At 39.3% G+C, this 26,712-nt stretch overlaps 1 protein-coding gene across 1 annotated transcript; it reads right to left on the bottom strand.

Annotated features, from left to right (window-relative positions):
- Nucleotides 1-3,896: 3,896 nt before the first annotated feature.
- Nucleotides 3,897-26,604, bottom strand: SGTB (small glutamine rich tetratricopeptide repeat co-chaperone beta). The gene is made up of 10 exons (XM_086479693.1): nucleotides 26,505-26,604; nucleotides 22,791-22,894; nucleotides 18,794-18,863; nucleotides 14,614-14,713; nucleotides 12,172-12,276; nucleotides 9,201-9,339; nucleotides 9,050-9,112; nucleotides 5,841-5,878; nucleotides 5,512-5,595; nucleotides 3,897-4,008 (listed from the first exon to the last, which is right to left on the bottom strand). The coding sequence occupies exons 1-10, from the start codon at nucleotides 26,602-26,604 to the stop codon at nucleotides 3,897-3,899; spliced, it is 915 nt and encodes a 304-aa protein (XP_086335819.1).
- Between the last annotated feature and the right edge of the window lie 108 nt (nucleotides 26,605-26,712).

The raw sequence follows: 26,712 nt of genomic DNA, 5'->3' as shown, positions 1-26,712 counted from the left end.
TCATTAAATTATTCTTCCCATCCCAGAGGCATTTTAAGTAGATTTTGAGGAAAATGAGGAGAAAACCCCTGCAAGGCTGCCCTAGATCAAGTTGTCCAAAGTGCATGCAGGAAGGAATTCAGGACTCTGTTAAGCACTGAAATGTACTTTTCCCTAGATTTGTTTTGACAAAAGATGGAAATATTTTTGGCTGAAATATCTAAGGTCACGCAAAGGTAGCCATTTAATACAGAAAATGGTGACTGGCTTTCCTAGTTTAACACTAGTTAAACCACACCGTGGCTTGTCATATTTCTCAGCTACCACATTGGCACTTAGTGACCTTAGTGAGTTTTGACAGTGTTTTACTTAGGCTTTCCTGTGTATAGAATTTTAAATGTACAATTCAATTTTAAAATATTGGACAACTTTAGGACCAGCTTACTAAACTGAGGGAATGAGTCCATCAGGGAAAAAAAATAAATTAAAACTATATCCTGCACATCTAATAAAATGCAGAGCAACCAACATAAACAGGTATTTCAAAGAATGCAATTTACCTGTTATTCTAGATACATCAACAGTAAAACCACAACTATCCAGACAAAAAATGTAAATAACTTTATTTATAATCTAAATTATAATTAAACTGACACAAGTTGAAGGAGATGTAACCATATGGTAATGAGAGGTAGAAGAGATACAGAAATGGTAGACAAGTTGCATTTTGCCAGTATGACTTTCTGTAGCCCTGAAACAGTGTATGAATCCAAAGCTGCAGACTTAGTTCTTTCTCAGTGTGCATGACTGATTTTACTTTGTACTTGTTCCAAAATCAAAAGTGCAACTGAAGTATTTCTAAGCTGAGTATTTCATTAGGCGTCTTTATGATTAGGCATAGTTAGAAGAATATACTTCATGCAAGCAGGTTACAGGAGTTTACAATTTCAGTGCAAAACCTTTTCTTCTCTAACAATTATCACACTTATATGCTGATGAAACAGTACTGATACAAAAACCAATTAGGTGTTAAATGCATATTTGCTCAGTTGAATGATGAACTGCAACTGACCTTTACACTAAAGCAGTATTTACGGGGATTGTGGTTTACCAATTGATCTAGCAGGATGAAAAATTTTAGTGCAAAATAAAGTGCAGTTATTACACAGGAAAAGATTCCTTCCTCACCCTGTGATTAAGACATATTTCATGACTCTGAAACAATCCAGCCTATTCAAGGCAAAATAGACTCTAGCACAAATGATCCCTTTGTTCCTGGTTTCAATGGAAAAGCATGTAATGACAGCTCCTATTACTGGTTTCACTGTTTTTTGTTTAGGCTATAAAGCCCTTTCTGTTAATATACAAGAAACAAAGAATGTTTACAAGTTAAGTATTGTGCCAGTTGTAGCACATTCCTAAAAGGTTAGCTAATGCCTTCAACGTTTTATTAAATACTCTGGTTGCTTATTATCTGTACTGGGGTAAAACCTAAACATGACAATATTGTAGTATGTGAAATGAAAATTATCACTCTATAGAGATGATTTCAAGAATAGTTTTCAGATAGCTAACCAATGTTTCATTCCATCTAACCTCGGGGATAATTCTCCCATAAATCCAGTAAGCTACAGGGCTTGTACTTGACAGTACAACTTCTATAGCCAGTCTTTGAATATTATCATGTTTTGTAGTTCTTAAGGAACTCTCAAGAGGTTCTTGATACTCTTGTCTTAAAGCAGAAAGGTAACAGACAGCATGAAGATTGCTGTCGCAAAGCAAGGATAAATTGAGTGTGAGAGATTGCGGTGCTGTCCAGTCCGCTCTGGATTTATTGGTTTCCCTTATCAAAGTCAGTAAAACTCACTTTGAGCAGTTGAAAATATGAAAGAGAGAGTAAAGAGGAACTGTGAAGTTTAACAAGAGATATGCTTCTCTCTGACACAACACACTACTCCAAAAAGTGTTTGCACAGTAGTGGTAGCCCACCTACAGCTTCCTCCGATCTTTCTTGTAAATAGCATCCTGTCCTATTAAATGTAACTGAACTTAAGTAGCTGTTTTCTTGAATGGATTAGATTCAGGATCTGAACTACCTCTGAAAAAAGATCCTGTTAGGAATTTTCTTCTTTGTCATCAGATGTTAAGTCAGAAGCTGTTACGTGGAAATGCACTTAATGTAAAGCTTAGGTGTCTCTACAGCAACTTATACAGAGAATTTTAAAAAGCATTTTACTGCTGTGTATAGGCAACCTCTATTGAATAAAGCATGAAATCTCTTAAAGTTGTTTAAGTTGCTGGATTAAGCTTTACCTCTTCATTCAACAGATGGTAATACAGATTTCTTATTTTGTGTTTTCTTCAATTCTTTTTGTTTGTCCTTGCATCCATATGCATTTTCAGTATGGGAAGACTTATACTATAGATACACAACTAGCATTTGTTAGAGTCAAGTACGTGACTTAACCCCCAATTTTGCATTTTCTTCTACTTCAGGTGCTCTTTTTTGACCACAAGATGAATCAGATATAATGTAGGAGGTCCAGGAGTTCCTGTGTATTTCTCCATTTGTGAGTCTACTCTTACTCCTCCACATACCTTCTCCAGTCTAACTGGCCAGCAGATGTCACTTTGTCTTAGGAATCAAAGCGGGCTCCTTAAATTAGCTTTGATATACAAAGAGGAAAGAGTGAGTGCTGAGAACCGCCCTGGAGTAAAAACAAGTGTACTTTGTACCAGAAAGCAGTGTGAACAGTAAGCAGAATAAAAAAAGTTAACATAATAAAAATACAGAAAAGCAGTGGTCTGTGAAAGAGTAAGATTAACTGAGCAAGAAAAGCCAGGGTAGGAACAGGAATACTATAGAATGGAAAAAACTTTAACTAACTTGGCCATATAACCATCACTTAAGATACAATTGTGTAATGACACTTAAATAAAAATATTCCTTAATTGTTTAAGCCAGTGATTTAACACACAAGAATAGAAAGAGAATCCTTCTTTCTAAGGCAGTTATTTTTTGATAAATTTTCAGTACTAGTTATTTGTACAGTCATGGGATCAGTTTTAGCTTATTACAGTGGAGAATTGTAAGCGTATGTTAAATACTGCATACACACAGAATGTAATACAGTTTGCCATGCCTAGGAAAACAGTGCCATAATGCTGACCTCCAGGGCTACCATCATAATTTGAGGATATCATGGCAGTAGAAAAGCCTAAGTCTTCTTAATACTCTTTCCTTTCCCAAGCCAAGTTCTATTTTGGTTTCTGCTAATTATCCTAGTCAAGATTAGCGTCTTCTCTTTCTCCACAATGCGTGGTGCTCCTTCAAATGCAATCATCTCCCTCCTGCCCAATGAAGTTGAAAAATATTTCATGTTACTAATGACAGCCCCTCCGCAAGCTTAAAGAAAGAGGCTTTTCAAGCATTAGTTTTAAGTACACTCTATACTCCAACACTGACTTATGCTCATTATAAAAGGGCACATCAGATGGGCCTGTTGTTTCAGTACAGGAAGTACAGCCATAGTGATTTTCATCATAAGAATAAGGTGCCTTTCACACTGAAATTTCAGAATTAAGCTGTTACGCAAGATCAGCCCACTACAAAACTCCTCCCCACTCAATAGCCCTGGAGATCAATCTAATGTGCATACTGAAAATGACTTGTACTTAGGGATTTTAATAAATCACCTACTTAGTGTATTAATTTCCAGAGGAGTAACTATACATAAACGATATATTCCAAGTTATGTGCAATAGATCTGTTTAACAGATTTATTCTTGTTTGCAAACACGCACAAAGAATTTTCTGTCTTCTATTCAAGCAGAAGAGTTACAATGGTGCTTTTGCTACTAACTATGGTATGCATGTTGGGGTTATATACCATTCCAATTCACATGCCTCCTTTAAGTCAGGAATGCTCTTCAGTGCTGCCACTGAAAGATCTGCTCCGGACATGATTCCTCAGTTGCTCTATGAGCTCTGGATTCTGCTGCTGTATCTGTTGTGCAAACTGCTGCCCCCTGCGTTGAACAGTTTTAAGTAAAATCAACAACTGGAGAAACGGACAAGCAGCATTTGTAAGAAAATAGGATATCCCAATACAACTGAAAGGTGCATCATGTAAGAGTTAAGACTGAAGATAACTTGCTGTATAGTGTTAAACAAGATATTTGTAGTACTATGACTTTATCTAGTTCAGGTCTCTCCAAACAGGATTACCATCAGATCTTAATTTTCATTCTGTAGGATTATTACTTCTACTTGATAACACAGAGGAAAAAGTCTTATCTTACTTGGTAAAACTAAAATTTAGCAACAAATCTGCTGCTCCAGTGACTTTATCCCTTCTTTTTCAGAGGATCCATTCTAGTTGTTTAAGATAACTACTCTTGTAGTTGGAAGTGCAACGTCATATTAGTTTTTCCAGAAATACAGTACATGACTGCCAACTTGCACTTGTGAGCAAGATGTCATTGGTAGAAAGCAAGCATACAATTACATCTTTATGTCTTGTATGACTGAAGTAATGATAAATCCATCTCCGTAGCAGTTGTAGCTTAAGAGTTAAATTAACAGGTGGGATTAGTTCTGTGTAAAACAGAAGCATAACACTGGTCTACTAGGAAAAGCAAGTAAAACATAGTACTCCATGAATAGCCTGTCATGGCTTCTGTCTAACTTCTGCATAATTTCTGCATTTTGCCCAAGTAACAAATTATCAGGACTCCTTTAAACCACAGTGCAGGTTGAAGGAAACCCACCATGTTCATAGATCTAGGTGCAGTACTTAGCTTTTGTGAAAACAGCCCTTGATTTTGAGGGGGGCACATTCCAGTCTGTGATGTGAATTATAAATTACATTTGCCCTGAAGGGGCAAAACTTAAAAAATAGTTTGAAACAGGCTAGAATGCTGAAATAAAGTAAAACTGTACACCCTTTAAGAGGTCTTGCCATATAAGCAAATGGTATATTTTTGTGCAGGTTCTTCCAGATGGATTATCACCAGATGGATTATCATTATTACACTAGAAAAGAGTTGGGTCCTGGTTTTTGTAAAAACTACTCCTCATTATGCTGAGTTCCCTGAAGCCTTCCTAGTCTAAATGGAGGGATGCGAGAGCAGAACTTGCTGCAACCTGTGCTAAGTAAATCTGTAGCTTTTCTAACTAGTGTCTGGGATATCAGGTAGTAAATTTATCAACACAATTTGAAAGCACGTGTAGGAGTACTTACAGATTTAAAGCAGCGTTATTGGTACGTGGCATTTAGAAAGTAAACAGTATATGAGAACCAGAAAGTGAAACTGAGCACACAGTTCAGTCATTCCAACTGATGGACATGTATAAAGCAAACAAACAAGATAGTAGAAAATAAGTCTTCAAATTCTTAGTTTTAATAATAATCAGGCATACAATGGGGACAGGCCACTGCATCATTGGCTTGACACTATCCCTTTTAAATAGGTGTTGCACAATGATGCTTCTACAAATGTAACAGTTAAAACTACGCAATTCTTACTTACGCATGGATCAGGCTGGACAAATCCGACAGGCCACCAACACCCGCAGCAGGGCCACCAATGGCGTTTGACATCATCCCCGACATCCTGGAACAGTTAGCACAGTGTTGGCATTGGGGTATGCAGGGACCTTTACAGTAAGCAAGAAACTAGTACTTTTTTTGAATTGCTGGAAGGAAATAAGCTGCAAGAGGAAGAACCTGCAGTAGTTTTATTTACAGTAAGCAAAACTAAAATTGCATTTTCAGGAACAAAGTACTCTCCACCTTTTCTCTTATTAATTCAAATGCCTAAAGACATTTGTTTTAATGGTACTCCATTTTAATACTTACAGTTGTTGAACTTGAGGATTCTGCATTAAGCTTGCTGCCTAGAATAGAAAATATATAGCTGAAATTATACCACATTTACTACTTAGGAATCACTGAAGAAAATGTGGGGGAAAAAAAAAAACCAAAACCACGTGCTGTATTTTTGTTTTATTACAAAATTAAGTTAAGTTTATGTGCAGAGATGTATGGTCTCCAGCAAAAAGAATCATTAAGGAAAATATTTCAAGTATATGAAGCTGAGACAATTGGTTACATGTTAGATGAATATCGTGGTTGCAGATTTAGATGTGAAAAATATGACAAGACAACATTAAACATAAAAACCCAGTACCAGAAAACTAAAATTTCCAGAAAACTCAGATTTCCAAGGACAAAGGTATTCTATTGGGCTTTTTGGAGAAAGATCTGTATTTTGTTGATTCTCAGCCTGGATAAATCAGTTTTGCAACTACTATGACTACTGGGTATAAAGTGTTAAGATTACAGCCACAAAATATTGCAGAGTAAACCATAGTGTGGACTGACTTTGTTGCACCGTTTTGTGGCAACATGTGTCGTCTTGCTTTGTAGTAGGCATGATGTTACTTGAATTTCTTATTGGCAAGATACCTCAAAAATTATATTGTGTTTACCATAGTGTAAGGGTGTATATGGACAGGTACTATAGAATAAACCAGGTGATGTTTTAAAGTTAGTAACATAATTCCTACAGAAATCAGCATCTGCATGAATACAAGACCAAAAGGCATGATGCAGTATGTGTTTATCCACTCTCTAATTAAAGGTACTACAAAACCCAGATATATACAATATTAATTTTATTGATCAATATACCTCCATATATATATATGTATATCTCAAAAGTAAATCAACTGTTTTCTTTAGTCTACAGTTGGATATAAAATCCAAAATTCAGGTCAGTTCTATGGGTAATATAGGATTTATTTTTTTTATTCCGTCAGTAACAAGTCTTATCTAGGTTTGGGGCCTAAAATGGAGGCTAGAAGTAACCTTCTCAAGGTCAGACAGTGAGTCAATTTTTTCCTTCAAAACAAAACAAAAAACTACACCACAGGAAAATAATTCATTTGTTCCTGGCTGAATGCCCTGTGTCCTATCCACTTGACCAGTCACCCTCTGGAAATGATTCAGAAAAAAAAATAAATCCATTCTCCATAGTTAGCTCCATATTGAAAAGTACATCTTTGATTCTAAACAGATGCAGATTGTCTCATGTGGCCAGTGAAGTGGTACTCAAGAGTTCCAGTGATGTTTAATCAGTAATGCCATCAGAGAACTTGCTCTCTTCTTCCTTGCCTACCATCTCTATATCTCAGTATCAGACCAGATGTATTGATCTCACTTGCATGCGGTGCATTTGCGCACGGAAGCACTGGTTGAAATGTCCTGTCCTAATGAAGCTACCAGAGAGGCAGTAAAGTTTTAACAGAGTTCTCAAAGGAAATAAGTATTTTTTGCATTTTTTTTTCTCCAAATTCCATTCCTCGAAGTTAATTAATACCGTTTATCTAAGAAAGCCATGCACAGAGAAAAACTGAGGGACTGAACTACAATTTGCCATTGTACTGGAAATAAAGAAATGCACTATATGTTATTGATACTCGTTGTTTGCACATTTCATGAAGCTTTGCACACTTAAGGATGTCGGGGATAATTTGAAAGAGTAAGAACAGAAAGGTCTCTTGGCTAGTTCTCTCCGAGCAGAGTTACTTTAGTCTTGGGCAGACTGCATCTGAATCAACTGCTCCTCACTTGTGTAACAGGTCTGCGCGGCAAGGTTTTGGTAGCGGGGGGGGTCACAGGGATGGCTTCTGTACGAAGCTGCTAGAAGTTTCCCCTATGTCAGATACAGCCAATGCCAGCCGGCTTTGAGACGGACCCGCCGCTGGCCAAGGCCGAGCCCATCAGCGACAGCGTTTTTCGCCTCTGTGATAACGTATTTAAGAGAGTGAAAAAGTTGTTGCGCAGCAGGAATTGCAGCGAGTGAGAGGAGTGAGAATAGGTGAGAGAAACATCCTGCGGACACCCAGGTCAGTGCAGAAGGAGGGGGAGGAGATGCTCCAGGCGCCGGAGCAGCGATTCCCCTGCGGCCTGTGGTGAAGACCACGGTGAGGCAGGCTGTCCCCCTGCAGCCATGGGCGGTGGAGCAGATGACTGCCTACACCCCGTGGAGGGCCCCCACGCCGGGGTAGGTGGATGCCTGAAGGAAGCTGTGACCCCGTGGGAAGGCTGCACCGGAGCAGGCTCCTGGCAGGACCTGTGGCCCGTGGAGAGAGAGAAGCCCACGCTGGAGCAGGTTTGCTGCCGGTGACCCCGTGAGGGGGGCTCAGGCTGGAGCAGTCGGTTCCTGAAGGACTGAACCCATGGGAAGACTCACGCTGGAGAAGTCATGGAGGACTTTCTCCCGTGAGGGGGACCCCACATTGGAGCAGGGGAAACGTGTGAGGAATCCTCCCCCTGAGGAGGAAGAAGCGGCAGAAAACATCAGTGTGATGAACTGACCCCAACCCCCATTCCCTGTTTTCCCCCTGTGCCGCTGGGGGAGAGGAGGGAGGAAAATTGGGATCAAAGTTACACCCGGGAAAGGAGGGAGGGGTGGGGGGAAGGTGTTTTAAGATTTGGTTTTATTTCTCATTACTCCTCTCTGAGTTAATTTGCAATAAATTACATTTTTCCTTTAATGGCGTCTGTTTTGCCCGTGACGGTAAATGCTGAGTGATCTCCCTGTCCTTATCTCAACCCCACAAGCCTGTTCTTATTTTTTTCCTCTCCTCTCTCCTGTCCAGTTAAGGAGGGGGAGTGATAGAGCAGCTTTGGTGGGGGTCAACCCACCACAACTTAACAGGCAATTTCTTTGTATTCACTGTTAACTGCTGTGAGGAGAATAGAAATTTTCACCCTGCTGTTGACAAGTGTTTTACGATCATGCCGTCTATAAACACAGCATAGCTAATCTGTGCATGTTGTTGTTCGTAAGATAGAATCAGTTGGAAATAAGACAGACATTACGGAAGATTTATGCTTCACATCTTCTTTTGAGTGTAAAATGACTTATAATTATATTCAGTATAGTGAAACCATTGCCATTATAATAAGCATTAAAATTATTTGTATGGTTAAACAACAAGAGTTCTTCTTAAAACTTCAGTTTTAAAAACAGTGTAATGTAAAGCTTGAAATATACTCACCATACTAATGAAGGCAGGGTTGTTTATCAAGCTTGCCATGTCAAAACTCAGCCCAGTTCCAGTCTACAAAAAAAAGTGCAACTGAAGCTAAGTTTACCAACAAAATCCCAGTTAAAACTGTTGTAAATAAATAGATACAGAGCTAACTTACAGGACTGGACATGTCTCTTAGTTTCTGTTCTGCTATTTTCAAATTTGACTTATAAGAGTCATTCTCTGGATCAAGATCCAGTGCTTTTTGATAACTGGTAACTGCTTCTTCGTATTTATTCACTGAGGTCAGAGCCAACCTAATGTGAAATAAAGAAATCCCGGGTAGAACATAAATGGCCGTCAAAAGATAACGATACATGTTCTGTTCCAAGTAAGTACAACAGTATCTCACAACTAATTTTTAGCTTGAGCACTAAGTTAAAGCAAGTTTTGCTATTGTGCTACTACTGCTTAGTGTAAGCACTTGTTTTTGCAGAAAGCATGATCCGATCCATCAAGAGCTCATCTTGCATGGTCTGTTCCATATATATGCAAGTTTCATTAAAAACTCGGCATCATCAAGTGATTAGCCTCTATTTGAGAGCACAAGCTGGATCCAGCATCTGTGACTTTTTGCATAAGCTCAGGAATTCCTCTAAGTGTTTCCTCCAGGCCTTTTGATCCAAGAGATTATTCAGAAGGGTACATGGGTAAGTAGGGTGAAGATACTCTTAACATGAGTTCTTCACCTTCAAGAAACCAAATACTGGAACTACAAGATTTTTGTCTTAGGATTGGTGCCAGGTTCTCCTTTTGGATCTTCTAACTTAAACAGCTTGACAAATGGGTTATACAGGACAACAGTAACATCTGTAAGAAGCTCTAACACACCCTTGTATGAGAGAAGGCTGCTTAATGTTTTGAAAAAGGTTCTTCTCCAGCATTTCAGGAGAGCACAGGACAGATCTACTTTTGAAACAGATTTATTTTCAAATTCGATTAGCTACTACATTTAAAACATCATCTTTCTTCGAGCTATTCCAGACGTCCATCTGGTTGCAGTTTCAATTCTATCTTCTACTGTATGTTCAGTTTATACTGACCACAAAACCAAACTGATCTTTTCCACATTTCGTGAAAGATCTGTGTAATGCCCATTCACCTATTTATTACTCCAGTCCCCCTTTGGTATGTGCTGAGCTACACAGACTGGGTTGATAAACCTATGCTAACACCCACTAACAGACCTTAGTCTTGTTTCTCAGGCAAGAGAGCTTAGCATGTTAGATACATCAGTGACAGCCATCACTGTCAGTGATGGCGAACTCAATAACAGCGTAAAACTCCGGTAGTTTCCAGTAATGCTCCTGGAGGAACTCAAGCAATATAAATGCTTTCTCTCTTAAGACCATTACTCCCACAAAAAACATTCTCCCTTTTGGCCCATTAACTTGCCAAAATAGTTTCTGACCAGATGAGAAATGCAATCTGGTATTTCTGTGATGCAATCGTGTTTTTTTACAGAGAAAGTATGTAAAATTCTTCTTCTTGGAACACAGTACAAGTCAGAACAGTGGGTGACAATTTCTTAGCTCACAATTCCTACCCAGACAAGTGCTCTCTCAGGGTCATGCTGGAAATACCACTTTAACTGTCTACACGGCTCCCATCTCTGCATATTTCTGTGGCACTTCTACATCTTTCTATGACACATAAAGAGGTTCTGTCAAATCCTGAGAAAAACTGATATGCCTGTGTAATGCAGTCAGAAAACAGAGCTTTCGCATAACGACTTTTTGTTGAGAAGGTGGTTTCTGCATTTGTTTTTTTCAGTTATTACTAAACAAGCACTGTTTCCTCATTCAGCCTATGCCAAATGTATTCTTATATCCATCTGCTGAGTTAAGCAATGGCTTGTAGCTCAACATATATCCTCTAACAAAACAACCAGATAATCAAAAAAAGAGAAGTCTGATGGCCCAAGAATGATCCCACTTACATTGTGTATCAAAAGGCACACTGGTCTTAAACGCAAAGCTCTAAAATAACCTCCAATTTCAAATTAAATCAGCTTGTAGCTTCCCTCCATCTCACTGAAATCAGGGGATCCCTGGTTGTGCCATATGAAGAAACAATCTGAAGAGTTAAATAGGACAAAAGCAATTCAACAGTCCCTAAAATCATCTCAAAAGCCAGTCAGGCTACACTTGTATTAGTAAAATAAACTGTATCGTGGAAAGTTTTCAAGTGATAAAATTCCATCATTGATCTTAAATAAATGACCCCTCGCATGGTTTTGTCCCAGCATTATCCCAGATGATTTTGGGGCATAGTTCAGAATTTAACACAGGCAAATGCAATTTAGCAATAGGCAGTTTGGATGTGGCCACTCCACACTGCAAACTAGATTTTAGTAACTTGGAAATGGGCCATTTTGTGACAGCTGACCCAATGAACAAGCCCAAGCATTTTTTTTAATTGACTTTTTATTTGAGATATAATCTTAAAAGCCATATGCAGCATTCAGCCCACACCCATGATACGTTCCGATTACTGAAAATCCAAAGCTACCCATCTTGGAAGAAGGGCCTTTCACTCAAGGTAGATAACCCATTCAGAACATTCCTGACATTTTTTTTCGGATAGCACTTAATCAGACCCACCACCTAATGAGGCTATACTGTTAATCCCTCAGACATGACTGAGAAAAACTACTAAAGGGACATAGCTTAGTTTTGCTAAAATATCTGCTTCCACAGAGAAAATAAGCCTCTATTCCTGCTAGCGTGAAGCTCCAGTACTTTTAGGATTCTATTCTCTAACAGCATCATTAACAGATTCACTGTTCCAACCGCAGAATTTTGATTACTCATAACTAGATAGAAGTAGAAAAAACACATGACTTCCTAAACTAAATTTGCAAAGTGGATAAACTGAAAGAGAAGAAAAAATCTGATATGAAAACGCTGAGATCAAACACACACATAAAACTTAAAGCTGACAGCCTGCCAGGGTCATCTTCAGAAAACTGCTACAGTTTCAGAACAAGAATGTCAGCTGAGTAAAATAACCTAGCTCCACTTATTTCAGAAATCTATGGAGATTTACACTTGGGTCTTCAGTGTTTACTCAGATTTGTATTCACTTACCCCATTCTCCCATATGCTTTGCTGTACTTTGGATCTATTGCTATGGCTCTCTCACAGTCCTTTATTGCTTCACGATAGTTGTTGAGCTTACTTTGAGCAGCAGCCCTAAGAGCAAGATGGAAGAGAAGGGAGAAAGCTTTATTGAAAAAACAATAAAAGGAAAAAAAAAACCAAGCTTAGATATTCACATATCCATGACTAACTTTAGACTTGTTTAAGCTTACTGACTTTTCATTCACTATTTAGTGAGCTCAGCTTTCCTCAATTAAGTAGGGCAAGCAACTGTTCTGAATTAAGTATGTGCTTAAGTACGTTGCTAGACTAGAGCTTTGGAGAACATGTACTCACCCTTGAGGACACAAAGGATAAATAATTCTAAGGAACTGACTTCGATCCAGCATATAACTATGCACAAGATACATCAAAAAACCTATTACAAGAAGTGAAACTCTTGAGTGGTAGTTTACATAAAATCATTGTTTAAGCAGAAGTATTTTGTACAATTGGTTTACTGCCATTCAAAGGAATGCTTTGCTTTTTCCCTGCTCCATTTTTTAGCAGGCAACTCATGCTTGCAGGTAAATTGGGATAACATTTCTCAGTCATGTCTGAATTATTAAATTACAATTGTACCTCTATAACGTAAAAATACTAAATGCTGCGGACATTTATACAGTAAGATTAAAGACTTGCCCAAATTAAAAAGGACATTAGAACAGATTAATAATCAAAACTTCCTCAGTTTGAAAGGTCTCACAACACTCTACTCTAATTTGTTCTTTCTTGATTAAAAAGCTATAGTAGAAATCACAGTATTCCCATTGCATAAAGCATTCTTATTTTTTATTAGGAATGCCAGATGCTACAATCATCACTATATTCAACCCTTTCTCCTGTTATCACCTCCAAAGTGCATGTTTTTTCTGACTTTGATTAAAATATCTTCTGAATGGGACTACTTAGGTATTTTAAATATTTAGGCTGTTTAGCAGTTACCCAGCTCCACAGATGACAGTGAAGATGCCAGATAAAAGCTGGGGACAACGCTTAGTTGCTCATGTGTTTGAACAGAAAATATTTTTTCCATGTTTACAAAAGATTTATATGGCCAGGTAAAACTTCAGGGGCATCTCAGCTCTCTCTTTTTCTCATTGCTGAGCAAAAAGTAATACTGTTGATGGCAATATGTCTCCATTGCTCCCAAACTAGCTTAAGAAAGATAAGGCTTACATTTATTCAAATACTGCATCACCCACAAAACTTCAAGCAACTGCCTGCCTTCTTTTAAAAAACTTCACACAATACTGTGCTTACTGACATCAAGACTCATTTTGGTCCTCACAAATGTGACATCCAACGGTGTAACACACAGAGTGAAGTATTTCTGCTCTTGCCATTACAGATTTAGTGCTTAAGCCCATTCTCCTGAGGAAACTTCCAGTGACTTTGGGAGTCTTTTGAATCTGGTCTGTTATTTCCCTTTGATACCTAAAATCACTTATGTGATCAGTTTTCTCAAGGAAAATACACGATTTACACTTTGAACTGCCACCTTAAAGATGTAAAATATTAGTAAACTGCACATTACCTTTCTCTTTTGCTTCCCACTGAATCTTTTGTTTGTGTGTACCACATACTGAACTCCAGAGTAATGGAAGCATAGCTCCAAAAATAGAAAAATCTATGGGGTACAGTGCCACAAGGCCAGACTGACAGCCCTTAACTTAATATATCCTTCTGGTAATGGAGGCATTGAAGAGCAGAGAGCAGAGAGACTCTAGAGGCAGGCTAATTCCAGTAGGGCTCATAGACTATACTGCCTTTGCTCTTATGCTGGTCTTCTGGGCAGTATACTGAAAGAGCATACTTCTGCTACTGGGCTGATGTGCCCTTCCAGCCTTCATCTGCTCCCATGTCACTATGTCTTCACTATGAAGAACAAATTACTCAGTGAAACTGTATAGTATACAACACAGCCTTGTTATTTTTCAACAAGTCATGCATAAAAACACTGAGTATTTATACAGTGCTTGAAGTCTCCAGAAAGGTATTTCCCCATTGCTAATACTTTTTCCAGGGAAAGTCAATACTAGGGGAGACAGCAACAGCAGCTAAGTCACTAGAACACTAGTAAAAAAAGGCTCTTGCTCTCAACAGACTGAGAATCGCAGCCTACGTTATGATTTAATATAGACAGCCTAACTCACAACAACCTGATTACAACTGTTTCAAGTTATTTTAAGGCCCATATTACACCTTTAACTGATACAGATATGCTGAATGAGCTCATTTTCACTTTTGATCTTTTACAAATGTAACATGACAAATTTCTGAATAGTGGGGTTTTCTAGCCTCAAGTTGTTTTGATCCACTTCACAATTTATCTTTAAAATAATGTTAATGAAGTTTGGGAATGAAAAGTGTGTATTGTTTTGTTTTTACCTGTTGCAGTAATAGACTGCATTGTTTGGATCCAGTTCTATAGCCCTAGTATAACAATCCACTGCAGCACCGTAATTTTCTTCTTTCATATGATTATTACCTGAAATAAATTATAAAAAGCTCTTAAGTAGTTAAAAGGTACAGTGCTATGTATGAAAGAAATAGAGCAGCCACATTATAGCACCTACAACAGGTAGTTATGACTGCACTTTGAGAGACATTTTTTAAAATAGGATTGGCATGGAATAATACAAATAAAAATAGTCTGTAAAGTTTATTATGTACATTGTAGTACACCACACAAACCTTCCCCTTCTCATCTTGCTTTTTCACTTTCCAGCTAGTTTCTGCTGTTAAGCAAAGATCACCGTTGAGAAGTGTAACTGTAACTGCAGTTACACTCCAACATAGATTCATCAGTCTTAACTTTATCTTTGCAAGCCTCATAATCCAATAGGCTATACATTAATTCCTTTTTTGGCCTCACTTGCTCATGTCCTAGTAACTTGCTTGTGACTATCCATATAACACGGAAAATCAAACAAAAGCAAAACTAAGCATGTAAGCCCCACTTTTGTGATGCCACATAATTCATTCACTAAAATAATGAGATGTATAACACAGGCAATCTAAAATGATTCAGAAGTAACATTTCTCACCAACCAAGCTCAGAATTTCTACTCTATAATAAAGTTTCATATTTCATATTTTTTAAGTCCAGTGAAAAAAATAGAAAAATACAACTTTTCTATGGAAAGAAAACACGGGAGTAAGGTCTTTCAAAACCAAAGATACCATATACATTCTTTCCACCCCCCCAAAACAGGGCAGTCCTGGTAGTTTCTTTCTTTCCTGATGACAGAGTAGTAGAGAAAAAGTCCTAGTTCAGAATGCCCAAGCTTAAGGTTGTTCCTGGTCCTATGACTATGGATCTTTGGACTGCTAGATCCTACAGAAGCCTTGGTTTCTCAGAAATGTCAAAAAATTGTCAGGAAAATCATTGACTTCCACTGACTTCCTTTTATTTGGGCAAAATATTTCAACCCTCTTCCAAAATATGCCTGAGAAGGGGTAGGTCAACAGGTTACTACAGCTGTAGATAATTGCATAAGCAAAGGCTGGAAAAGTTCAGTCAGTGCAAAATTTTGTCTCTGATAGAAAGAAAAGACTGTGGAGCAAGCAGTCCTAGGTGCCTGTACTAGCTGAAAACAACTATACTTGCATTTATTTGTGAACATGGAGAGGTTAACAAACAATAGGAGGTTTAAGTAACTAAGCATCATCAAGGTAGAACAAATTACCTCTTACCGTGATATACTAGACTGTAATTATAGTCAGCGATCCCTGCCAGTGAGAAGGCAACTTAAATTGTAATTGCATGTATACCTTCAAAAGATACAGAATATAGCCGTATTTCGCTCATTTCTACAGGCCCACCGTCTTTCCTTTGTTCTAAGGTAAAGGTCTGTACACTAAATCCTGCTGTCGCATAGAAGACTTGTAAGTTAGCTGCACTTAATGAGATTGCAGCCGTTAACATTTTTCTAAAACAAAACTGCCATCAATGATTATGAAAGATGGAATTTCTGATACGGCTCTGAACTAAAGATGATCTGGGGTACAGGGCTAAGTTGGAGCTGCTGTCACTAGGTACCTTTCTTGCTCACTCTCCACCTCAAAACTGGCTAAAGGAAAACAGAAAAATAGCTAGAGCTACTATTTTTGTTGAGATTAAGCAATTCAGAACAAAATGAAAAGTAATAATATTTTAATGCCAGACAAAAATTCTTAATACAAAAAAAAAACCCCACAACAAAACACTGCACAAACGGTTATACTTTTAAATGTGTGTCCTCTATAACAAAAATACTACCTATTGTTATAATTTATACTGTGGTATAAAATACCCAGATCTTTTTAGGATCAAGCCACTCTTACACTATACAAACCTGCACATAATCTGTGCTCTTACATAGCTCACATTAAGCTGAAGTGTCAAGTGATATACAAGGGGAGGCAAGTAAATTCAAGTATTTACTAGTCTGGAGGGTATATTACCTCCTGTTTTATCATGAGCAAGAAAGAAAACTCACCTATCTGATTTATATTTCCAGGGAGACCTTCTAGTGGCCTTCCAGTACTTAAAGGAGGCCTGCAGGAAAGATGGGGAGGGACTCTTGATCAGGGAGAGTAGTGATAGGATGAGGGGTAACGGTTTCACATTGAAAGAGGGGAGATTTCGATTGGATGTTAGGAAGAAATTCTTTCCTGTGAGGGTGGTGAGGCACTGGCAGAGGTTGCCCAGAGAAGCTGTGGCTGCCCCCTCCCTGGCAGTGTTCAAGGCCAGGCTGGATGGGGCTGTGAGCAACCTGGTCTAGTGGAAGGTGTCCCTGCCCATGGCAGGGGGGTTGGAACTAGATGGTCTTTAAGGTCCCTTCCAACCCAAACAGTTCTATGATTTGCTTTGCCATTCATTAGCCAACTTCTACACATGCTAGGGCTGGTTTGAGAGGAGAGGAGGAGTAGACTGGTAGCCACAAAGGTAGGGAAAGTTATTCCATTGGTAAGAACATAGAGATAGAAATGAGGGAATGACACTTATAGAATTACAGTAGTATAAGAGATATGGATCAACCAGGCTTCCCCAAGTTATCTAATCTATCTCCCTAAGTCAGGGCAGAAAATACTCATAACTGAAAAGCATGATAGTGGTAACAGATAAGAAGTGTGTGAAAATGAGGAGGATTAATTTGACAGAGCAGCATTAGAAAACAGAACAGGAAGCTTTAATTTTATTATGGAAAATTAACCAGAGGCATTTCAAGCAGTTCCAAACTGCTTACTACTGCCCCAACAGCTGACACTTTAAATGGCCCTTTGTCGAAGTTTAGTCCATTTCAATCTTTTTGAGTAGAGACACGAAATTGCTTTAGTAACACCACACAAAGACTAGCACATAGCATACACTAATTTCATTTCCTCAGTCTGTTTCACAAACCCCTGCAGGCTGACAAGACAGAAGTCACAGCTCTAAAACAAACATTGCTATAATGCCCACACCTGCTACAGTCTAATAACCATACTAAGTGCTGCAGGTATTCTTCACTTTCCATGAGCTGGCAGTAACAGACAGCAAAGTGAAAAGCCAGCATCCACAGCAGGTACGTAACAACTTATGAACTATTTTTCAGTTGTGACCTAACGTTGTTTAAGCTCTTATCCTTAGAATCAAAGAGCTAATAAGCAACTTCAACAATTAGGAAAACTTACTTTCAGAGCCAGTGATGAACTGCATTCATGACTACAGATGACCAAATTTAAAGATAAGACAGACATGGAACTCATTCTCAAACCCAAAACTTTTTCCACATCATTATCCTGAAATTTTTGAGAGGATTACATCTGCTGTGCAGTTAGACACTTTCTTATTTTTTCTATAGAAAAATATCTAAGAATCCAACAGGTCACAAAAAATGTGATTTATAAAGCATCAATCCACCTGGTAACAATTCATATCAGTTATCAATGCTACACGGCTTCCCCCCCTGCCTCCTTTTTGGGAGGAAATAAAATTAATTCCTTCTTGGGTAGCATTAGTGAAGAATTCTATGGTACAGCTGCTTTTCCTCACATAACAGCAATAATATCTATCAAAGGGAAAATAAACAACTGGCTTTTCTGCAATTTTTATAGAGTACACAAATTATTTCACATATGTGAAATACAACACCAGTATGTTCAGAACAGTTTTTCCGTTGGCTTCAGCTGGGTCAGCTTTTTACCAATGGTTTAATATTCAGCTTTGACATTACATAACCTTTTCAATAAAAAGTAGAAACTTCTATAGCAATTCCATGGACAGAGAAATCTATAATAATCCGAACCATAACTGCTCATTCTTCAAAGCTTCTACTACTCAGGAATGTTGCCCAGGACTTCACGTGTTATCACTTAGTTTTTAAGCAATCTCCTGAGCAAGGGACAGAATAGACTACATCTTCTTAAACCCCAGATGGAGCAAATCACTTAGTCCTCTTACAACGTAAGAATCACCAGAGAATATAAGCTTAAGTTTTTGTGCAGGGGATGTGTGTTGCCCAGCTGCTATACTAGCACTATCCATGATAACTCAAAAATCTTAGTAAAAGCGTAAGATCTTATTCCTATGTTTATTACAAACCTTCATCCTTCAGTTGGTCAGCCTTTTCGACATCCTCTGGTAAAGAATCTGAGAGAGGCAGCATGTCATTCTGTATGTAAACAAACCAAAATTTTTTTCATTAAAATGTAAGTTCTGATTTTACTAAAAACTTCTTTCATCCTGGGCAGCATTGCATCAACAAGCAAACAGATTTTCTGTAGTGCACAGGAAATAGGAAAGAACTAAACACCACAAAAACGTCCATAGAAGAGAAAGATAGCTTGCTTTCTAATACTAAAGAAACCCTATGGCTCATCACATATTTCAAGGAAGTCAAGGGGAAGGGAGCCAATATGTCTCCACAGTTGTAGTTTTCTTACTTCTGACTTTCCTATTTGCCATCCTGGTGGTTCCTGTGCTTTCTGTACTGAGGATCCTGGATAGCACACATTAGGAGCACACATTTTTGAAGTTCCAATTTTAAGGTTAGTGTTCATGGAGATGTTTTTAAAACTGAACAACTACATTATTACCAGAAGGGAGTGAAGAGCATCAGCAAACTATGAATGACCTCAAGCACTTCACAGACATTTATGTCTGGGAATTGCCAAATGTATAACTGAAGGATAAAATCATAGAACTGTAGGGGTTGGAAAGGACCTCCAGAGATCATCTAGTCCAACCCCCTGCTAAAGCAGGTTCACCTACAGCAGGTCACACAGGACTGCGCCCAGGTAGGCTTTGAGTATCTCCTGGGAAAGAGACTCCACAACCTCCCTGGGCAGCCTGTTCCAGGGCTCTGCCACCTTGAATGTAGAGTTTTTCCTCATGTTGAGGCAGAACTTCCTGTGCTCCAGTTTGTGCCTGTTGCCCCTTGTCCTGTCACTGGGCACCACTGAAAAGAGCCTGGCCCTGTCCTCTTCACACCCACCCTTTAGATATTTCTAAGTGTTGATAAGATCCCCTCTCAGTCTTCTCTTCTCCAGGCTAAAGAGCCCCAGGTCTCTCAGCCTTTCCTCATAAGAGAGATGCTCCAGTCCCCTGGTCATCTTAGTAGCCCTCCGCTGGACTCTCCCCAGTAGTTCCCTGCTCCCCTTGAACTGGGGGGCCCAGAAATGGACACAGCACTCCAGATGTGTCTTCACCAGGGCAGAGCAGAGGGGGAGGACAACCTCCCTTGACCTGCTGGCCATACTCCTCTTAATGCACCCCAGGACACCACTGGCCTTCGTGGCCACAAGGGCACATTGCTGGCTCATGGCCAACTTTCTCTCCACCAGCACTCCCAGGTCCTTCTCCGCAGAGCTGTTCTCCAGCAGGTTGACCCCCAGCCTCTACTGGTGCATGGGGTTGTTTCTCCCCAGGCGCAGGACCCTACACGTGCCCCTGTTGAGCCTCCTTAGGTTCCTCTCTGCCCAGCTCTCCAACCTGTCCAGGTCTCACTGAATGGCAGCACAGCCTGCTGGCGTGTCAGCCACTCCTCCCAGTTTAGTATCGTCAGCAAACTTGCTGAGGGTGCACTCTGTCCCTTCATCCAGGTCGCTGATGAACACGTTGAGTAAGACTGGACCCAGTACTGACCCCTGGGGAACATCAGTAGTCACAGGCCTCCAGCCAGACTCAGCACCACTGATCACAACCCTCTGAGCTCTGTCCTTCAGCCAGTTCTCAATCTGCCTCACAGTCCACTTGTCTGTCCCACACTTCCTAAGCTTCCCTATGAGGTTGTGGTGGGAGATAGTGTCAGAAGCTTTGCTAAAGTCAAGGTAGACAACACCCACTGCTCTCCTCTCGTCCACCCAGACAGTCATGCCATCACAGAAGGCCATCAGGTTGGTCAGGTGTGATTTCCCCTTAGTGAATCCACGGTGACTACTCCTGATAATCCTCTTTTCCTCCATATGTTTAGAGATAACAGCCAGGATGAGCTGTTCCATCACCTTTCCAGGGATGGAGGTGAGGCTGACAGGTCTGTAGTTACCCAGACCCTCCTGCTTGCCGTTTTTGAAGACTGGAGTGACATTGCCTTTCCTCCAGTCCTCAGGCACCTCGCCTGTCCTCCATGACCTGTCAAAGATGATGGAGAGCAGCTTAGCAATAATATCTGCCAGCTCCCTCAGCACTCACAGGTGCATCCCATTGGGGGCCATGGATTTGAGTGCCCAGTCTGGCTAAGAGATCCCTAACCCCATCCTCCTCAATCAAGGGTCAGTCTTCCTTCCTCCAGACTTCCTCTCCTACTTCCAAGGTCTGGGACTCCTGAGGGTCAGCCTTAGCAGTAAAGACTAAGGCAAAGAAAGCATTCAGTAACTCTGCCTTCTCTGTATCCTCAGTCACCAGGGCACCCACCTCATTCAGCAGGGGGCCACATTTTCCCTGGTCTTCCTTTTGCCACTGCTGTATTTGAAGAATCCCTTCTTATTGTCTTTGACATTCCTAGCCAGACTTGATTCCAAATGGGCCTTAGCCTTCCTTGTTGCATCCCTGCATACTCTGGCAGTATTTCTATATTCCTCCCAAGTGGACAGTTGGAGTGAGCCTAGAGGAGGTCTACCAAGATGGTCAGAGGGTTGGAACAACTTTCCTACAAGGACAGGCTGAGACAGTTGGGCCTGTTCAGCCTGGAAAAGAGAAGGCTCTGGGGAGACCTTACAGCAGTCTTCCATTACCTGAAGGGGGCCTACAGGAAGGCTGGGGAGGGACTTTTTACAAGGGCCTGCAGTGATAGGATGAGGGGTAATGGTTGGAAGCTGAGAGAGGGCAGGTTTAGACTAGATACAAGGAAGTTCTTCACCCTGAGGGTGGTGAGACACTGGAAGAGGTTGCCTAAGGAAGTTGTGGCTGCCCCCTCCCTGGAAGAGTTCAAGGCCAGGTTGGATGGGGCTTTGAGCAACCTGGTCTAGTGGGAGATGTCCCTGCCGTGGCAGGGAGGTTGCAACTAGATGAGCTTTGATGTCCCTTCCAACCCAAACCATTCTGTGATTCTATGTTGTGAACTTCCCTCTTCCCTTTGAGTGTTTCCAGGAGCTCCTTGCTCATCCAAGCACGCCTTCTGCCTCCTTTGCTCAATTTCTTCCTCATAGGGATGGATCGGTTTTGGGTTTGGAAGAATTGGTGCTTGAATAGCAACCAGCTCTCTTGGGCCCCTCTACCTTCTAGAGCCCTAGCCCATGGGATTCCTCCAAGTATGTATTTCAAGTTGCTGAAATTAGCTCTCTTGAAGTCCAGGGTTGCAATCCTACTGACTGCCCTGCTTCTTCCATGCAGAATCCTCAACTCCACCATCTCGTGGTCACTACAGCCAAGACTGCCCCCCGCCTTCACATCCCCGACCAGTTCTTCTTTGGTTGTTAGTATGAGGTCCAGCAGTACACCTCTCTTCGTGGGTTCCTCCACCATCTGAGTCAAAAAGTTACCATCAATGTTTTTCAGGAACCTCCTGGACAGTGAGTGCTTGGCTGTGTTGCTTTCCCAGCAAATATCAGGGTGGTTGAAGTCCCCATAAGAACCAGGGCCTGTGAGGCTGCTTCCAGCTGTCTGTAGAAGGCTTCATCTACCTGCTCATCCTGATCAGGTGGCCTATGGTAAATGTCCACAACAATGTCTCTCATCTTACCCTGTCCCCTAATTCTTATCCATAAGCTCTCAACTCGCTCATCATCTCCCCCCTACGCAGAGCTCAATACACTCCACGTGCTCTCCCACATAAAGAGCAACTCCTCCACCTCACCTAGTTAGCCTGTTTTTCCTAAAGAGTACATAGCCATGACAACATTCCAATCCTTCAAGTGAGAACAAGACATCCACTGTTTAGTAATTTTCTATATGGAATTGTCCTTGTCTAGCTGACATAAATTCCTCCCACTGCCCCAAAAGATTCTCATTCTACTAGCTTTTATGAAAATTCCCCTCTTTTCATGTTTTCCTTAAGTTTCCACGTCTTTTTGACCTACAGGGCACTTTAAGGTTGTGTATACAATATGAAATCTTAGCACACATGGGCAGAGTAACTCCAGAATCTAAATTAAATTCTTACCTTGTGAAAAGAATTTGCGAACATTTCTATCAAATGCTGTGGAGGTGCAAGATGAGTATCATCCAGATTAATCTTAAACACAGTCTCCAGACACTGAATTGCGACTTAAAAGGAAAAAAAAAGTTTCTCAACAGAAGTGTTAATTTCACTAATTTCTATATAAAGCTATGATTCACTTTCCTATTCAGCTAGTATAAGCAGCTCTTTGGAATATGTCATAAAGTAAAGAGAGGGTACCTGATCCCCATAGAATTGACTTGCCGAGAACCAGTATAAGCTATAAAGAATCCACACATAGTTTGGCCATTATTCTTTAAAACTTTTACTTCAATTCTTTCAATTATTTAATGACTTTTTTTTTTTTTAAACACAAAAATATGAGGATTTAACAAAAGCACCACAGTTCATATACAACTATGCACGTCACGCACCCCATCTCAAAACACCACAACTGCCATTTATTTGTGTGGCATAATAGTTGGAAGAAAATGTCTCATCTTTACTGTAAAGGATAAATGCAAGATACTTATTACTCTTTTTTTTTTTTGGAACAAAATATGTTAATTTGAAGTTTATTAATAAAATGCTTCATTAATCACAAGCCTTTATCCTACAAAAAAAAAAAATCTATCTGCAGCATCCTTTCACATGTTCTGTTGTGTAAGGACTAGATGTCCCTCCCAAACCTGCAATAATGCAAATACACTCACCATAAGCAATTCTAACTAAAGCAGAGCCAAATACCTAACTGAAATTTCAAACGTGCTTACATATTTTTAGGCAAAAGAAGATCAATGGCTATTACTATACACAATTCTGTAGATATATGTATTCTGTTACTGATAGTATCTTGAATTATATCATTATTTTCCCTGTCATCTTGAGAATCTAGTAGAATGTTTTTATTAAGGTATATCATCTAAATGTTTCAGACTGAAAACTGAGGAGGAACAAAGAAGAATCTTTGTAAAGACTAGTTTGAACAGAAAAATGACTTTTTTAACTTGAACTACAGACAACCAGGAGTAGCTGAATTCAAACTAAATACCAGTAAGAACTGATTCTTAGAATTTGTATTGAATTTCAGTGCAATGTTAATATAATAAATATAACTTGAATTCTTATTTGCATTAGAATGAACGTGAACACTGACTCAAAATTAGAAAAGTAGAATTACTTGAAGTTAACAACAGTAAGGCCAGTTTGAGCAGCTATTTTCTATGGCACAGCTGGGAGAAGGGGGGAAAAAAGTATACTTTTAAAATAAATAGTAAAACCTGGAAGATGTAATTTTTTTTAAAACTCTGATAACATACAACAGAAATTATTCAGCAAAAGTCAAGTATGATAAAAAATTTATGTTGATAACATGTAACAATTGAACACATTGCTAAACACGCATACAACTTGCTCCTATAACCTATAAATACTAAAAATGTATCAATTTGCCAGGTTTGAAACAACCCAGTAAGAGCACTGAAGGATTTGTGTCAAACTCCTTTGTCTCCTGCTATGTAGAAAAACTTAATTCTTGCAAAGTAAGCACTGATTATGCCGAATTCTGAATGATGTATTAATAGTACTTAGTACAAGGCTTATCATAAAGTCAGAGGAATTATATATCTCGTTTTTCCTTATAACTTAGTAAGAAGCCACTTGCCGTAGTATACTTACCAATTTTCCCCTCAAACTTCCTTTCACCTAAAGGCTTTCCCTTTCCTGAATGCCTCACCTCATGTGTAGTTTTGTCTGTGGTAGATGGATTATACATTCAATTTTTCAGTTAAAGGAGAAATGTGGGAGTTCACTGTATCAATTGATCATTTCATGGAAATGCTTACTAGTAGTAATATTATACTCAGGATTATTTTGTTTAAGCATAATTTCATTGCTGCACTTTGCAAAAAACCCTGTATAATAGTTGGTGTCAGAGACTTAATGACTGTAGAAAGATAAAAGAGGGGGCTGTATCTTAAATTTATGTAAAACTACACATGGTTTCTATTGTTGGCTTGCATGTTAACCGGTGGTTATTATTCTAACCTACAGATTCATCCCTTAAGAGCTCCTAACTTGCTACTCCACATGCACTAAAGACATTTCGCACAACTAAAATGAGTCAATTACTCACAATGCCTGCCTCCTATCCTCTAACACATAGCATATGGTACCATGCTTTTGGCAGGGTACAGCTCTAAAATTAGTATGTCATATCTGTATCAAAATGGTAAATTTTACATCAGCATTTAAGCACAACTGAGGTTTTATATTATTTTTTGTTCAGAAAACAAAATCTTAAAATTGATTCCTTCATATAGACATGGGCTAAGGCTGCTCTAAAACAGGTTATGAGGTGAATTTTCAGTCATAACCCAATGTTATCGGTTTTATTACAAAAACAAAAGCAATACTTTTCATCCCTCATCGTATGATTTACAAAAACATTGCTTTCTTTCATCAGCTGAACATCATCATAACCTGATACAGGTTAAATTCATAGATGACTACCACTTTTCACATGTACAAAATGCTCCAGATTTTGATGTAAAACCAAATCTTTTGCTGTTATTCTTTTGTGAGTATCCTTTGAATACCATGATACAAATGTTTCTTTCTCGCTTACATTAGTGAACAACTACACTGTAAAATCAATAGACATCGGAAGGAAGCACGCTCCAGGTTTGTCTTTTTAAGTTTATGCCTCTGAGAAGCAGGACTCGGTTTGCACCTTAGGAAAGTCTCCTCTCCACACCTCAGATTTCAGGTAACTCGATGATCAACTGTCTGGATGTTGCTTATTGCAATGCTGGTCCTAGACTTCCCCCCTTACCTCCAAATTCCTCCTCTGGTTGAGTGATACAACCAAAGACTGCTTGAAACAGTGCAGAGGTCTCTTAAACAAATGCTATGAAAAGTGCATTGCAGAATTAAGACTTTTTGTTCTTCTCTTGCTTAATTCCACATTGTGATACCACCTGCCATGAAGTCTCAAAGAATCAAGGAAAAGGAACGAGAGCAATACGAAGGACAAAGACTATGAAGTTGCCAAGACTTAATGAAAGCGTCAACAGAGGAATACAGCTACATTCTGTAGCTATGTCTACAGATACACGGACTTGGACATACAGTAGCAACTATGCCATACTGAAAGTATTCACTACTGTGCTCTGTTTGGAATCACTATTCAAGTGAAAAAGAAATGCAAAGCATTTATGTTAATTTTCCTTATTCTTAGGATCTCTTAGCCTTCCCTCATAAATCACATGAAATTCTTGCAAGTATGAAACCAGAGTTCTTCCCATACACCAAAACAAACACATGGTAATTGTTTTACTTCCTCTGTGGCTAGCACAGCTACTATCAGACACAAAATGCAGAAAGAAACTGAACATTTAAGTAAAAAGAATCATCAGGCAAAAATTTGTTGGACACATGCATACAACATTACCATAGTCTGCATTATAGCACTGCTTAACTTGATGTGATTCAAAGTATCTGTTGCACAAAATTAAGGTAGCATGCATTTTGTAACTTTAGAACATTTTTAAAATCAGAGGTGTTTTAAAATTAATAATCTTAGAAACATTAAGATCATGATCTTCTTCACAGATCATATTTGGTGGCAGTTTCAGTTTGGTCACTCCAGTTACTTTCTATAACATACATCAAGCAATTTAACATATGGGTAGGTGTTATAGCACCTGTGCTGCTCACCTTCCAAGCTTTCTTGTTCATCTGGAGTGAAAGTATCCATCTGACTCTGCTCCCTCAAGAAATGGATGACTGCATAAACCAAGCGTTTGACTGATGACATTTTGAAATCGATGAGTTTCTCCTGCGTCTTAAAAACAACAGGATCTCTTTATTTCAGAAAAACGGAATTCCTAGAGCATCCCAACCTCCCACGGACCTCAGCAAGAAG

The sequence above is a fragment of the Leptosomus discolor genome, chromosome Z (genome assembly GCF_034619465.1).
Source record: "Leptosomus discolor isolate bLepDis1 chromosome Z, bLepDis1.hap2, whole genome shotgun sequence".
NCBI lineage: Eukaryota > Metazoa > Chordata > Aves > Leptosomiformes > Leptosomidae > Leptosomus > Leptosomus discolor.
The sequence above is the reverse complement of the archived record's forward strand: the minus strand, read 5'-3'. Positions and strand labels throughout refer to the sequence as shown.